At 30.9% G+C, this 17,196-nt stretch overlaps 2 protein-coding genes across 2 annotated transcripts in view; both read left to right on the top strand.

Moving 5' to 3' along the window:
* Positions 1-13,384, top strand: part of LOC129229315 (protein phosphatase PP2A 55 kDa regulatory subunit-like) — a 30,035-nt gene extending 16,651 nt beyond the window's left edge. The window contains 5 exon segments of the mRNA XM_054863601.1: positions 1,823-1,903; positions 1,905-1,989; positions 5,306-5,596; positions 8,466-8,630; positions 13,119-13,384. Of these exon segments, the coding sequence (XP_054719576.1) occupies positions 1,823-1,903; positions 1,905-1,989; positions 5,306-5,596; positions 8,466-8,630; positions 13,119-13,384 (888 nt within the window).
* A 580-nt stretch (positions 13,385-13,964) lies between these two features.
* The window catches only part of LOC129230160 (serine/threonine-protein phosphatase 2A 55 kDa regulatory subunit B beta isoform-like), a 49,426-nt gene continuing 46,194 nt past the window's right edge, over positions 13,965-17,196 (top strand). The window contains exon 1 of the mRNA XM_054864562.1: positions 13,965-13,973. Coding sequence (XP_054720537.1) covers positions 13,965-13,973 — 9 coding nt within the window. The remainder of the gene's footprint in view (positions 13,974-17,196) is intronic.

Genomic DNA, 17,196 nt, shown 5'->3' with positions numbered 1-17,196 from the left:
TTTCTAATTTTTTTGGGGGAGGGGGCACCGCTGCCATGTGGGCTGGCCTGTCTGTCCTGATCAGATTATAAAAGCTTTTAATACTTAGATATTAGAAGTTGACAGCAAACAAAATTATTGATACTGAATGTTTCACTCATGCAGATTTGAAGTACTTACACATTTAAAGAATTATTTGCTCTCCGGATTTGGACAAAAGACTTCCGCTTTTAGCCAAATCTCCCATTCTGCTACTTAACAATTTATTCCTCGCTATTAAAAAAAGAAAAAATGTTATTGCTGTCAATAAATTTTCTAAATTTTAAAACTTTCGTTTAATGTTTTATTTTTAAGCAAAAATTTTGGAGACTGGTGTCATCAGTTAACTACAGTGGCTTTTGGTATTTTACTATGTGAGTAAATGATATTAGAGTCCTCTCCCTCATCACAAACATCAATTATTGTATTAATCATAACTATTATATCTTCAGATTTCACTTTCTTTTCTACTGATATCAGCAGCAAGTTGCCTTTATAGATCTTCCAAGTGAATCAATGCAGAAATGAACTACCAAACAGGGTTGCCACACACCTGGAAAACATGGAAAACCTGAAATTGTCAAGGAAAAGGAAAATCTCCTAAAATGGTCAGGGAAATGTCATGGAAAATCATATATTATTGAAATTTCTGGAAATGTCAGGGAATTCATTCCCTATTTCTTGATCGAAAATGCTGATGTAGGGTAAATGTTGCGTTTCAGGTATGTAGATTTTCCTGATAGTATAGGCGAGAGAAAAGAAATGCAAGCTCATTTTAGAGGACTGAATGTAAAAAGGTTACAAAAAAAAAGAAAGAAAAGAAATATCTATACGAAAATAATAAATTTCTGATTTTTGTCATTAGATTTTACTTTGCTTCTAAAAAAAAACATTAGAAATTACTAGTATTTTCTGCAATGCATCTTTGGCCTTATTAGTATTTTAAGGGCCTTCATTCTGCTTTTTTTTTTCATGCTGTGAATAATGTTTATAAAAATTTAAAGTCTCAAATTTTTGCTTTTAGAGGTTAAAACATTTTTTGGAAACATACCAACATTGAAACTGTGGCTTTGCCGAAAATTGATTAGTGTGTTTTGAGATTTCAGTCCCTTTGTAATCAATGTAATTAAGTTTTTGTTTGTCTTAACCTAACTCAAATATAGATTACAATTATTGATAATTTTTAAGCATTATTTGGTTCATAAAGTAGGTTTATTTATATTAAAAAATATGTTGCATTGTTTATTTAATAACGTAAGTTGGCATTCATTAACCTGGAATTTTTTCTAGAAGCGCCTGGAAAACCTGGAAATGTCAGGGAATTTCATTCTTGAACTTTGGTGGCAACCCTGCTAAAGCTTTAAGAAAGAATTGAATGGAGGGGGGGGGGGGGGAGGGAAGCTTGAAATTGATACAAAAATCAAACATAAGCTTCACGAAAACTTACTTTGTTTGGAAGTTTCAATCCTGTTGCATCCTGCAAATATTTCAAATATAACTCTAATTTTTTTTAACAAGCTGAAGGCAGAAGCTGTTGGTATATTGCGTATTTAATTTCCTGCAAAAGTAGATAACTGATTTTTGAAAATATCAAAAATGACTTCTGTTGGGCATGATATTGCATTGAGATCTCGCAATGCTCTTAAAACATCAACTGGTGTTTTTTTTTCTTTTATCCTAAGTGATAATTAATAAATTGTTTTTTTTTTTAAGTGATAGGATTGTTGATTTTGTTATTTTGATGTTTTTAAAAACAGCTGTGTTATTGCTTTGTGTACCAAAAGTAACTTTTCTTTTCTTTCAGTCCAAATTATCTATACCAAAACGAGGTGAATATAATGTATATAGTACTTTTCAAAGCCATGAACCAGAATTTGACTATCTGAAAAAGTTTGGAAATAGAGGAAAAAATCAACAAAATTAGGTGGTTAAAACGAAAAAATCCTGCTCATTTCCTTCTGTCTACGAATGGTAAGTTTTTTATTCAGTACTTCTAGTTTTGAATTTGGTATCTAGCAATAAAGACTCATCATTTTGGTTAACAAATCTTGTCGGATTTTTTTTTGTTTTGCTAATAGGATAGTTGCCTTAATCTATATATATTAAAGAAAGTCATGTTAGTTACACTATTTATAATTCAAGAACGGCTGAACCGATTTGGCTGAAAATTGGTGGGGAGGTAGCTTAGAACTAGGAGACAGACAAAGGATAAGTTTTTATCCTGTTCAACCTCGTTCCCAAAAAATTTGTAATTGCAAATTAATCGTTTAGTTCTATGAGTTCCTAATAGATGGCGCAGTAAGTTAACTCGACTGATGGCTGGCCGATAGTGTCCATAGCTATGCAATTGTGTTACTGTTGTGGTTAGCGAACTCCTTTTAGATTGCGTTTTTTTTCTATATTCAGGTACATTGATCATTGCATTGTCAGGGTAGTTTGATTTTTTAGGATTTTTCTATTGAATTTTGTTTTTGTTCTTATAGTTGGAAGTTAGTTACTTATCTAAGTAAATAATTTGATTTGTCGTATTATTCAATTGGCTTTGCTCTTCATAACATTTTTGTTACAGTACTAGAAAGTTGGCCGTCAAGGTATGAGGGGTGAAAATTACTTCTACTCTTCTGCATTTTAACGAAGCAGTTGTCTGTTTGGTGATATTTTGATAATTGAAATTTTAACCCTAACTCCAGTAGTTTAACCCTAAACTCCAGTAGATAGCTTTAAGTCTGTGCTTCAGTGGCAGAAGAACGTAAGTCACACTAGGATAATTTTACGGGAGAAGGGAAATTTTTTTTTCTGGCCAATGCAAAGGATGGGACTCGCTCTCTTTTAACCGTGGTAAAAAAATTGAAAAAGATTTTTTCTTAAGAATTACTTTCACTTGGCTCAATGCGGGAATAGGCTTCTACGTACAATACACTAATAAACAGAAAATCGCAATTTTTGGACTTATGTCCTTTTAACTGTGAGGTACAAAATAGCTGACCACTTTTTTGTTTATTCACTGTCCTAAAATCGTAAAACAGTTAAGTGGGGATATTTTATAGTTGAAATTGTAACCCTAAATTCCAGTAGGTATCGTTCGTTACTTTTTTAAAAAAGCAGTTGTAGTAAGGTACATTTGGTAGTAAAGTGTTTGTAGTTGTATTTCTCTACAAAAGAAAAAAAAAATCTGATTGATCACTGGTTTTAATGTATGTGAGTATATTGATTTTTTTTTTTTTGCCATTGCATAAAGTAGTAGGGTGATTCTACTGTAAAAAAAATTGTACACTATTTTTCTCTTCAATGTTCTTTTTCATTTGCTCAGCATCAAAAAATCAAGCATAGGTTAATATTACCTTATTTTACATACTCATATAAAGCAATTACATGCACAATATAATTGTTAGAGATGCACTGAATACTATATTTTGCCGAATACCAAGTACTTGATTAAACCTTAGTAATTGTTATGATTGTATCTTTATTTTGTGCCAATATAAAATATTCACCTCCTTTGTGTTTTTGTGTAATGAAAATGCTTTTCCTTTTAATTTCTAAATTAATGTTAATATAATTATTACTCTAAATGATTAAAAAATAAATCTTTCCTAAGGTAAAAGCAAATTACTGTAGTAAATGGCTAATTTGGTTTATGTTTTAAATTCTACACAACTTGATGATTTATTTATCTCTTGACCTATGATTTGATAACTGATAATCATAGTAACAGTAACATGTTATTTTAGAATGTTGCATTTATAATTCCCAAACACAAGTTGCTTAAAATATCATTACATTTATTCAAGGGTTTATTATTAAAGGGTTGCTATTTTAGTCTCCTTAGTAATAGAACAAATGATAATAACACCTGATAATTTAGCATCTGAGTGCTTTCTTTAACATTAAAATTAGTTTGAATGTGACAGTATTAGTAAGTAACAATTTGAATTCTTTTTATGCTATGTAACTAAACTTTCATTGCATAAATAATACATTTTTTACCAGTTGTAAAATCTGTTTACTATTGGATTGCTGAATATTACTGTATTTGGCCAAACCAAATATTCAATTTTGATTGCCAAATATGCAGAATACCGAATATTTTGTGCATCTCTAATAATTAGTAGGTAATTATTATTAATTTAATAAAACTTTTAATGTGTGACGATTCAAGATTTCAGTTGTCATATATGTTACAAGTTTTATAAAATTAATAATTAATTATAAAACAATAAGTGATTATGTTGTGCATGTAATTGTTTTATAAGAGTAAAATAAAATATTTTTTACTAATGCTTGATTTTCGATAGTGAGCTAATGGAAAATTACTTTAAAAAGAAAAAATAGTGTAAAAATGTCATACACATTATTATGGAATCTCCCAGTATCTTTTACCTATTTTACAGATGATCCAAGGAATTTGCATATCTGCGATTACAGTTCCACTCTGTTCTTTGGATAATCAGGAGTTAACTGTAATTTAATTTTTGGTGGAGAATGTATTGAATTTCAGCTAAATTCACTCTTAATTATTCAATTTTTCATTTAGAGTGTGTTACATTTTTATAACTTACCAAATAGCTTATATCTCACTTCATACTCAACTCCATACTGCAGTGGGCAGGTAAACGGCAGTATCTGCAGAAATGAGTTTTCAAGACATTTGAAGAAATGGGAGTTGGATTCAAAATTAACAATAAGGAAATGTTGAAATTAGATTTTTTTCGTGCCTTTTTTTCAGCGAAGCCAAACAAGCAAGCTTGTGCAATGAAACTAACTTACAATAGATGACAAAAATGCAAAAAAATTCAAAAATGAAGAATTTGCAGTGACTGCCCTTTAGTTACCCGCGGCAGCACACTCAAGATATTTAAAATCATAATAGATAATGCATTTAAAGTGAAATATGTGACTTATGAGATATCTATATACCTATTGTTAAATCTCATGCTTTTTTTTCTACAAAGGTTGCTTTAATTCAAACTTTTCAGAGACATAAGGAAAGCATAACTTATATGGTTTCCACTTTGGTTTTCTCAAAGCACTAATTTAGACAATTATATTGTGAAAAAAGTTTTTTGTTGAAAAAATTGCATTCTATGAGTCATGGAGAGTTAAAAGCAGAAGTAATAGGAAATTAAGAAAAGTCATTGGTTGTCAAAACTTAGTATGCAGCAGATTCCCCATAAAAACCTTACAATGTTAGACTTATGTGTTAAAAAATGATTTTTTTTCTGTTTTATTCTGATCTTCATTTTTGTTTTCGAATTTCTTTATACTAACAAACTTAATTTCTTTTCAGATAAGACAATTAAGTTATGGAAAGTGTCAGAACGAGATAAGCGGATTGATGGTTATAACCTTAAAGATGATACTGGTCACATGAAAGATCCACTTTCAGTAACTAGTTTGCGAGTTCCAGTTGTTAGGCCTATGGAATTAATGGTAGAAGCTAGCCCTAGGAGAATTTTTGCAAATGCTCATACGTATCATATAAATTCCATTTCAGTAAATAGTGATCAGGAAACTTATCTCTCTGCTGATGACTTGCGTATAAATTTATGGCACTTAGAAATCACAGACCAAAGTTTTAGTATCCTTTTGGCTTCAAAGTGGAAATATTTCAATAGTTTCTTTTTTGAATTTTAATTTTGAAATGAATTTTAATTTCATCGTTTGTTTTATCTATAAAGTTTCTCTAAGCGTTACTGTAAGGCAATATTTATGTGTTCTTCTAGGGGCTGGAGTGAAACGAGGTACAAATGAAAGCAACTAATAATCTTAGCATTACTTTTATTTTTGCTGTAGTAAACCGAAGAATGCAACTTTATTCCAATATTAATTTTAAGTTTTTTTTTTATGAAGTAGCAAAAATTATTTGAATGTTAAGCAAAATAGTTATGTAAGTGAAATAAACCATACCTTTATTGTACACCCTGAGTTCTTATTTCTAATATATATGTCCAATATTAATCTAATTATATTAAACTGTTACATATCGTAGATACAGTGCTTCATTGAGATTCTAATCTGAGCTATAACAGTAAGTTATCCTATTGTTGCTTTGAGGCAAGGATATATGTACATGCAGAATTAAGCTAAAAAGATCCTTTACCTTCTTTAAACATTCCATTGATTATTGCATTATAAACTGAACCGAGCTCAGGAAATATTTTTTCACTTGTATTTTGGGAAATAAAATAAGCTTTGAGTTTATTGATACAGTTTATTGCATAAAGGTAGATAGTCTTGCTTTGTCCATTCCTGAGAAATTTAACCCCTTTTGAAAAACAACATGTAAATGATATTTCGCGATGTACAAACAATGCACTTATGCATTATAATGAATAGGAATTAAACCGGGACTTTTTGAAAACAACATTTAACTGCTGAAGATGTATAATTGAGAGACTTATAAATGATGCTTTACTATACTTAATAAAAATTGACTGGGGATTCTTTATGTAGCAAAAAATGTATTTAAAAATAATATATATACTAGATACAGTTAAGTCCGCTTATTAGAATATCAGATAAACTAATATCCCGCTCAGTGTAATACATTTTCAATGTAACAAACCATTGATGTCTATTACTTTAATCCTGTTTTATGGAATATCCTGCTTATTAGAATACTTTTTCGTGGAAAGTAAGTTATTTCATTTAGTGAGTTCGACTGTATAAAAAACAGTGAAATACGTTTTACACGAAACTGGTTAACATGAAAAAACAGTTTAACAGGAAGTGATACAGTGGTCTAGAGAGTATACTGTACCTTCAATGGAAAACTTAACTAGAATTTCTTTTAATATGAAATTTTTTTTTCGGTCCCTTCAGTCTGGTGTTATAAGTTTTCCTTCCAGGGTAGGTCTATATGTCTCTGTATTCTGCTGAAAGATGCAGATTTCATAGCACTCCATCTTGGGGTTTTTTCCCCTTTTGGGTAGAAAGTTATCAGTTATTTTTTTATTTTCCTGTTTTTACTCTTTTTGAATTGACCAAAATTATCCTAAGGGGTTTTTTTACTTATTCATTTTCATTAATTTCAACAGTTGGTTGTAGTAGTCTTATATCTGTAGTTAAAATTGAGCCACAGTGGTTATAAAATGTATTTTTTAATGAACTTAAAGTATAATCAATTCAGTAAAGAAAGCTTATTATTAATTAAATGAGTAGGCATGAAAATCTGAAAGTAATAGTGTTTGAGTTCAATATTATATGCAAAGTATATAATATTGAATTCATATAATTTGTTTTGCATTTATTTTGAGTATTGAAGAACAAAGAAAGAAATTGTTTATTTCCATCTCTTGATACAGTTTATTACAATACACGTTTATAATCTCATATAGTAACTTTTATTGCATGTAGTTTATGTGATGAAAAAATAATGAAGTAAAATTTCAATCTTGTGATTCAGTTTATTAAGGGCTTTCCAAGAATTAATATCAGTTTAAGTTAATATTTCTTTTGTATACTGTTTTTGATCATCTTATATTTTGTGATTACATTCTAACAGCTACTTTTGTGTAGAAACATTTCATGTTAAAATATTCATGTACTGTCCAAATTGCAAAAGACATACAGGGGGTAAAAATGATCCCAGTTTTAGTGAAAAAAAAAAATGAAATGAGTGGACGTTAATCTGCGATCACAATGAAGTCAAACAAAATGAAAATTCAAGTTTGGAAAGTATTTAGTGAAAAAGAAATTGTAAAAAAAAAAAGTCTGGCATGTATTCAGAAATCTCATCGACAAATAAGGACATTTGATTCAGTTAAAGAGAACATATATTGTAATTAGTAGTACCATGGATTGACCCACTGACTGTTGGTCATTAGAGTTAGTTATTTCCACCCTCCTGGAAGCAGATTGTATTCATATGCCCACATACAGTATAAGTTAGATTTAACAGCACCAGATTTAATGATTTTCTCAATTCAATGATTCATTTCACTGTCACCGGCCGGATTTGACTACATTAAATTTCAATGTCTATGCTCCTTAATTTAATGATATCCTTGATTTAAAGATAACTTTTTTCAGTACCTTGACAATCGCCAAATTGGGGTTATACTGTACTTATTTTGGGAAATGTGATTTAAAATATTAATAAAAGCCAATTTTGTGATACCTAAATATTATTAAAACCTTTCGCTAAATATTTTTTAATCTTAAAACATGTGCATGCTGCATATTTTTACAAACTGGTTCCTTAGTGTTTCTGTGCGAAATGCAAATATAAATATTTTACTTCTTAACCTGTTAAATCATCTGACTCAATATGCATAACTATATGGATGTCTGATGTCTTTTCATCCAAAAAGCAGAGCTTTTTATGCGTTGAGAAAAGGAGATCCTGGTAACCACTTATCATGTTGTATCGCTAACTGTTACTGTTTTTACTTATGTCTAGCTTCAGTTTCTTCTTACTGTTTCATAATCCTTAACAATACATTTAGATATTGTTGATATTAAACCTACAAATATGGAGGAACTTACTGAAGTTATTACAGCAGCTGAGTTTCATCCTTCTCAATGTAATGTTTTTGTGTATAGTAGTAGTAAAGGAACTATTCGTCTTTGTGATATGAGAGCAGCTGCACTTTGTGACCAGCATGCCAAATGTAAGTTTCATAGACTTTTTCTATTATGAAAAAAAATAAAATAAATTAGTTTACTGTAGATAGAATGAGTAACCAGGGAAAAGGGAAACAGTAGGTACCATTTTTTGCTTGGTTAACTACCTAAAATTTCATTGAGTCACATTTCTCTACCTTTTGAGAAACTTGAAATTTTGGCCAAAATTGAAAATGTTCCCTTTTTCCTGGCATCAGGCTCGGGGAAATATTTGACGAAAGTACCTGAAAAATTCTGAAAATGTGAAACAAAGCAAATGTAAGCAGGACAAAACGATTTCTACTTTCTAAGTGAGTTCCTTACTAAAATTCATTCTCTATAAATATATTTTTCTGTGTAATATTAAACAACTTTATCCTGAACTATAATTGCTATAATCTTATCATTCATTATATCTAAAGAACAATATATTCATTGATTATTCGTGAAGGCTGGAAGGGGAAATTACAAGAACTCTTAAGGATCTAGTCAATGGAGCTTCGAGCTATTGAGACTTGACTACAATTGAAAACAATCACTTGATCATTATTAAAATATAGATTTCATTTCAGTTGAAAATGTAATGGAATTTTTTTGTGTCAATTGTTTTAATTTTAAGCTGTAAAATTTTTTTCACACCGTAAACAAGTTCTGGAAAGCGTTGAACTGTGCCTCTAATTTTTTTTTATGAATTTGTACATTTTTGAACTGCTCCTAGTTAAATACAGCAGCACTCTAAATGTGTTTTTTTCATTAACCTAAAGCAAATAAATACATAAAATGTTTTAAGTTTACAAAATTGTGTGAAAGTTAATAAGTATTTGATGTTACATAAGTATTTGATGTTCAAGCTCATAACGTGGTTTGGAGTGAAGTATAAATAATTGTTGGATTGTATCTTCCGTCTCAGCTTAAAGCCTCCAACTAATTGTAATCCCATTGCAGGCATTTTCTTAGGTACTTTATTGGCAATCATGTATTGCAGGAGTTTTCAACCTGGGGGGGCGTGCTCCCCTGGGAGGGTGGTAGAACAATTTCCTGAGGAGGTATGAGTTTTTTTATTAAATAATATTAAAAAAAGGTGTCAATTCCTTTTTTTTTCTTTTGAGTTTCTCAATCCAGTTTTCTTCCACAAAACTTTCCGTCTTTAACATATGTGGAATCAAAATAATGTTCATGGAAGGTATTTTCACTCAAAAACTTGTGATTGGCAAACAGTAGCAGTAAGTTCACCACTACTGAGCAAACAAAATATCCACACACCTGGAAAGTTACAGACATGCATGGATTTCAGCCATGATTGAAAATGGTCATGGAAAGTCATGGGTTTCAACAAAAAATGCTCCAAAATCATAGAAACTGACAATTTGTTATGTTTTTTATATTCTAGAGCATATATACTTACAGAATTTTACAGATCAGGTGTAAAATTTGTGCAACTTGTCCGTATCTTACACTTTTAAACATCAGTTCTGATTTCTTACGCATTCTTCCACTTCTACAGTGGATGCCACGTTTTTGAATCACGTTTGTTTTATAATAGAGTTTTGATTCCATAAGCGGCTAATTCAGTGAAGCTGGATTTTGTCCACTATATAAAGCTCGCTTGTTTTTACTGAGTGTTTCTACTGCTTGGGCATTAATAATTTTGTTTTTAGCTTTATTTTTAGCCCTCATTGTGTAGTAGAGGAGTTAAACATTCTATGCTTTTAATTTTGCTGTGCTCATTCAAAGATAGTAATTACATTTGCATCCGAACTAATTCAAGAGACTCGCAAAAAATATCATTTCACCAGTGTCTTAAACTAAAGATTGAAAATAACATTGGTGATAAAAATTAAGGATTTATAGGTCAGCGATAGAATATAGAAATCGGGGAAAATTCATTGGTAAAACTTTAAATAAGTTGAAAAACGTTGTAATTTACACAAATTCGGGCACTTTTTCAATATAGTTGTCTATCCTAAGACTTAGGTGATTGTATCAGGTAAGTTAATTAAATGTTTTTTTTCTCATTATTTATTTATTTAGATATTGAACATAATTTTAGTGATTTGTTATTGGTAGATGAGGTTTTTTTTAGAAAAGCGTTAGCTTTTGAAAGAGATAAATGTTGCATTCTTTATTTGTTTTTAAACTAAAATATATATTTAAAAAAATTCAAAAGTTAAAGAAAAAAAAACTAAAACCAGCAAAACAATTTGCTGTTCACCAGTAGTTTTACAGTGGATTATTGCATATCATGTCAGATTTTTCAGAAAAAAAGTAATAAGTTTATTTGTATGTAAATTCTTACCCATTGAAAATGTTCAAATGATTTTTTGGAAACCTGTATCATTGTTAAATGCTATAGATTTATAAATGTATGTCCTTGGTAGCAAAATATTAAATGTAAATATTTAATCATTTCATGCATATCACTAGCCGTTGTAGCATGAATGGTCTTTTAACAGGGTGGTGACAGATCAGGGAGATCAGGGAAAAGTCAGGGAACTTTATTAATCAGGGAAAAGTCAGGGAATTTTGAAAAAATAACAAAAAATCAGGGAAAATTGATTTTCTGAAGAAAAAAAATGTTTTTTTTTTTTTTTTTTTTTTGCTTTACAAAATTAAGTACTCTAATTCCCTACACATTTTCCACCAATTATCTGTTCAAAAAAAAGTAAAATTAATGAGGTGCGATTATACACTGCCGCATATTTGTTCATCTTTTTTCCTCAACGTCAAAGTATTGAATCTTACTTATTAACCACAGGATGAACTTCCTAAGATTGCTTCTGTGCCTGTTAGGTTGTTTATTTTACCTATCTTGAAATTTCCTTTTACACTTTCAATGCTGCGTAAAATAAACAACCATACAGGCAAACAGGAAGCCTTCATTAATGCCTTAGCTCCGTTGCCTTTATTCCATTGTCTCGAAGTAAATAGCGTACTTACTGTAATCACGATTTCAAGAAGAAATCTTTGGTTTTTGAATTAATACTATAAAAGCTTAAAATTTATTACTTCTTCGCGTTTTTACTTTGTTTTTTGCCGTTATACTATTTGTTGTCACCACCGATTATAAAGGTTTTCTTTTCTTCAGACTTAAGTGATTCTTTAATTTTATAACCAAGTTGTATTCTTCTTTTATGCATTTTGAAATTAACTAATTGCTTTTTTTTCTTTTCTTTTTTTCTTTCTTGCATTTGAAAGTTGTTTGTTACAAAAACAATCTAAGATTTTTTTTGTTACATACTGAAATCATTTGAAATAGAGTAAACTTGTGTACTTAAGTAAATATCTTTTTTTTTTTAAATTGATAAAATGCTGTATTCATTCATTAAAACCTATGTTCTTGATTAGAGAAAAGCTCCCTATGAATGAATGTCAAATGGTTTCATCTGCTTTGCATAAATATGTCAATTACTTATATAAGAATAACTACATTACTTCTATTCTTTCACTATTATTTGTCATTCTTGCAACGATTATTATACTGTTTGAAAACTTTGTTCAAAATAATTTTAAATACCTTTTTAGTTCTCTCAAAAATAAACATATGTTTTTAAGAGTAATTTTAATAGTTTCTTAAAATTCCTATGCTAAGTGATTTCTGGAAGTAAAGTATTTTTTTAAATTTTCTATAATCTTTCCACGTAGAAAAATTTAATATACTGTTTTGTAGGTCCCCCCCCCCCCAAATTGACTTGATATGTTTTTTTTAAAACCATTTTATTAAAAAAGTAGCATCTTTTTAAAATATATCTTTAGTTCAACAACTTTACAAAACTTAAGAAGTTTAAAAAACTGCATTTTATACAAACATACAATGGATTTCAAGTAGATCAAAGAAAGAAAACCATTATCATTGGTAACGTAAATCAGGGAAATTTGGTGAACTTAATCAGGGAAAAGTCGGGGAACTTTTTTTCACACTTCCTGTCGCCCCCCTGTTTAATAATAGTAATAGTAGCTCAGCTTGTTATATTTTACTTTTATTTTAATTTTTAGGAATCTACATGCAAGGCTTTGTTGCAATTTTATGTTCATAAAGTACAAATTTAGATATTTTTTCAAAAAATTTATGTTTGTGGAAAAAAAATGCATCCTGTGAGTAAAGGAAAGTTAAACAGAAGTCATGGATTTCAGAACTCTAAATGTAGCAGATATACCCTGTACATACCAACTTCCTCTAGATCCTGTAGTTGGCGGAAACCTAAGCAGGGGCTATCTTAATTTGTTTCAAATTCTCATGTTCTACTACTTGAATTGATCGCTTATGGAAGGGGGGGGGGGGGTGCACGACCTTACATCAGAAGTTAGGGTGTGGTGTTACAGATCCTGAAAGGTTCATAATCCCTGATCTATTATATAGATTTTATATTGATTTTTCTTTCTTTTTTTTAGTGTTTGAATCAGAACTTAAGGGGGAAGGGGTGTTACAGAGCCTAAAAGGTTGAGAATCCCTGATCTAATGTGTAGAATTTATATTGATTTTTCTTTCTTTTTTTTAGTGTTTGAAGAGCCAGAAGACCCAACAAATAGGAGTTTCTTTTCGGAAATTATCTCAAGTATATCGGATGTAAAATTTAGTAACAATGGACGTTATATAATTTCTAGAGACTATTTATCTGTTAAAGTTTGGGACCTCAACATGGATACTAAACCTATAGAGTGCTTCCATGTGCATGAATATCTAAGATCAAAGTTATGTAGTTTGTATGAAAATGACTGTATTTTCGACAAGTTTGAATGCTGCTGGAATGGTTCTGACGGGTAAGGATTCTATAGTCTTATCTCTGATTAATCAACTGATAGTGATTAATGAAAATGAATTTTAGTTCTACAGTTTCTATGCAAACAATTTTAAAATTACGATTTAGACATTTCAGAAGTAGTTTATCATTGAAAAAAAAATATTAAAGTTAACTCACACAAATTTGCAGTGAACTGCAATGTTTCGTGTTTCTTACATTTTTTTTTTGCATTTCTCAGTGCTCTCCTTGCCCTTCAAACTTTGTTAGCATTTGATTACAAAAGCAAATCTTCTTACTAAAAAAGTAAAAATGATCGCAAGCATGGCTTTCAAATATAACTCTTTTGTTATCCTTGTCCAGTGAAAAAAGTGGTAACATTATACTTTAAAATTTGTACTTTTTTACTACAAAATTCTTTTGAGAAAATGTCTTATTAACTGAAAGAGTGCCTTTTTAAAAGTAAGCACTCTGCCCCGTTTGAGATTTAAAGGAAACACTTCGGTTACCATAGCATCTTATAATTCCTGAAACCTCCGCTTTTGAAAGATGCCTTTTCATCCATGAGCTTACATCTTTTGTATTAGTAAAGGGTTCCTTGTAAACATGTTAACAGTTCTGAACAAAATTGTGATTTAACATTGTAATACTGTGGAACACCAGAATTCCTATCACCAAAATACGAAATTCTGAATCTGTACACTTTGTGGTAATCTAAAATTAAGTTTGAAGAAAAGAAAAGAAAGAGGCCTATTATTCAAATTCTAAGTTAGTTTTTTAGTGTCTGCTCCTTTTACCGAACCTTTGAATAAGAGGCATAAAATACAGTGGGCCCGCATTTTACTTTGGGGGTTACGTTCCAGGGAAATGCCGTTTAAACAAAAGTAAATTAAGACTTAGTAGCGTTAAAATCAGGGTTAGGTTCCATAGATTAGAAAAATACTTCTTTCAAGTGATAGAAAAATGTATAGTAAGTTGAAGTTTAATGTGTACTTATTACGATATGCATGAACAACATGCATAAAGAAAGCATGGATTAATTTAGTGTTTATAAATAAAAGCCGGTTTAATCGTCTTTTGCAAGTCGTTAAAAATTTTTCGCTCTAGCTCTTTGTGGGGAATCAGGATACATACACTCCTTACAGACTCCTTATAAACTCCTGCTTTTTAAGAAAAAAAATAAGGGCCCTTAAAACTCCTGAATTTTGCTATTACTTCCTTACAAACTCTTGATTTTTAAAATTCTACATGACCTTAAAATTTTCTTCACTGCCAATCCAATACAAGTGCTTACATTATAGGGTCTGGTGGGGGAAAGTGGTCAATGGGGTAAAGTGGTCATACGTCAAATAAATGGCTATAATTTGGAAATAAATGTTCGAATGAATGTGAAAATTTTATTTTACGATACGGCAGTTAAAAACTACATTTTGAATACAAAATTTCACAACTTGCAAAACTTTATTTGGTAAAATAAAATATTTTGTGTGAATATGAAAAATTTCAAAATCTAAACACCTCTTTTAACTTTCTTGGAAAATTTTGTTTGTTAGAATTATGAACAGATTGACTGCACAGGAAGCTTCCTACATGTCTCAAAAACTCTTACTCATTAGCAGTTAGCTGAATCTATTTTGGTTAATTTTTTAGAACAATTTAAGTAAGATGGGGTAAAGTGGTCATAATATTAGGCTTAACGAATATTGTCCTTTTAACGTCACTTAAACTTTAAGTATGAGGCAGACATAAAAGAAATATTAATTTCACTTAATATGTATTGTTTTTACAGTAAACAGGGTTAAATATACGAGTATATGCGTATGCATACTCATATACTCGTGTAGGCACATATATATACGTATTAACATAAATGCACCAATAAACGCGTAGTATATGGGTAACTGCGAGTATTTTTTGTTTATAAAGATATATATTCGACTATCGATACACGTATATACCCGCTTATACTCGTACATATACGAACACTTATATACTCAGGTAGACACGTATATACGCGTACGTACTCGAAACTCGAGCAGACACTTACACACAAGCACATGATATACATGTATATAAGGTGAGTTTAAACTCTTGGGCAAATTCTTAAAAGATGTAAGAGGGGAGTAGAAGAAGCAAGAATCATAAGAAACATATATTCACAAACACAACGCTGACGCGCTACATGCACGCAAAATCAGAACCTAAAGGATGCAAAACAGGTCACAAATTTATTACACAAAGACAATTTTACATAACATTTTAAGTCTTAAGAAAGTGTTAAAGTGATTGATGAAATTTGTGGCCGGCTGCTGTAATACATGCGTCTTAATCACAAAGCACTCTCTGTTGCAATAATGGGACTTTTGAAAAACTTTCAACAGTCGCTGTGCCTTTGTTGCGATGCGTGTATTAGAGCTACTACAGGCCGTAACTTTACCATCTGCTCTAAATAATTCTTAAAAACTAAAATGTTGGTTAAAATCATCTTTTTTTCTCCAATGGGGCTGTATAAGAGTCCTACCTGAAGAGGGGTCTGGGCCATAACCAGACCTAGTGCGCTCCCCTACAATGCATCAGTCTTTCATGTCTCAGCATTAAGGCGCTGATGTATGACACAGTTTTTTTTGACGCCCCAGTTTCCACCAGGGGGAGGCATCTGGGCTCTCTTTGATGCGAAATTGCAGTAGGAATTTGATTTTGCCTAAGAAATTCTAATCAAAACGAATACCATAGAGATCTTTTACATGCCACATAATCATACGACATGAGCGCTGATGAGTTTCTGCATCTCGAAAATCCACCGACCGCATCCCCAGGTCAGAACCCGATTCCACAGACGTACAAGGCCAGCGCCTAACCATCACGCCACCAGCTGGTCAGGTAAAATCATCTTTGTGTAACAAATTTGTGACCTGTTTTGCATCCATCAGTTTCTGGCTTAGTGTGCATGTAGCGCGTCAGCGACCATAAATTCATTACGATTCCTTGCTTCGTATTCTCCCTTCTCACACCCCTTTGATCTTTGCCCCAGAGCTTGGATTCACTCTGTAAGCACACATGTGTATTAGGAGATATACTCGTGTATGCATACATGTACTGATATACACGTAAATGTACGTATATACGTCTATACTGGTACATAATCGTGTTTACACGTAAACATACGTGTATACTCATTGCTTCCATATGTATGTACGTGAGTAGGCATGTACAAACACGCACTGGATGTATCCTCGAAATAACTCGTGTATACCCGTATATGTATGTATGTATGTATACCTATATATGCGTATATATGTCTACTACACACGCATATACTCAGGTATGCATGTATATACTCGAGATACAAGTGCATACACGCATATGATATTCGTTTATACGCGTATATACTCTTGCAGACACGTATACTGTAGGTAATCACGTATACATTCTTATGTATACCCGCATATACTCGTGCATATACTTGTAACTATAAAAATAACCGAAATATACAAATATTACGGTTATTTTTAACGGTTTTGCATCTATTTTTAACTATGACCACTTTACCCCATGCTATGACCACTTTCCCCCACCCCATGGGGTAAAGTGGTCATAAATACATAGGGAAATGAAACTGTTATAAAACTACTTAAATCAATATTTTTTCCCCTGAAATTCTATGTATTGTGTTCTTTAATAATGCAATGTAAAATAACAACAGAAAAAATTTAATTGTTTAAAGAATTTGTTTTATTTAATATCCACTTAAGTTGAAAACCTACGATTTTATGACCACTTTACCCCACCAGACCCTATCGATCATAATTAGTCTACTGTAAAAATCTCCATTAGTACT

The sequence above is a fragment of the Uloborus diversus genome, chromosome 9 (assembly GCF_026930045.1).
Source record: "Uloborus diversus isolate 005 chromosome 9, Udiv.v.3.1, whole genome shotgun sequence".
In the NCBI taxonomy this organism is placed as follows: domain Eukaryota; kingdom Metazoa; phylum Arthropoda; class Arachnida; order Araneae; family Uloboridae; genus Uloborus; species Uloborus diversus.
Note: the sequence above shows the minus strand (reverse complement) of the source record. Positions and strands in the feature narration are given on the sequence as shown.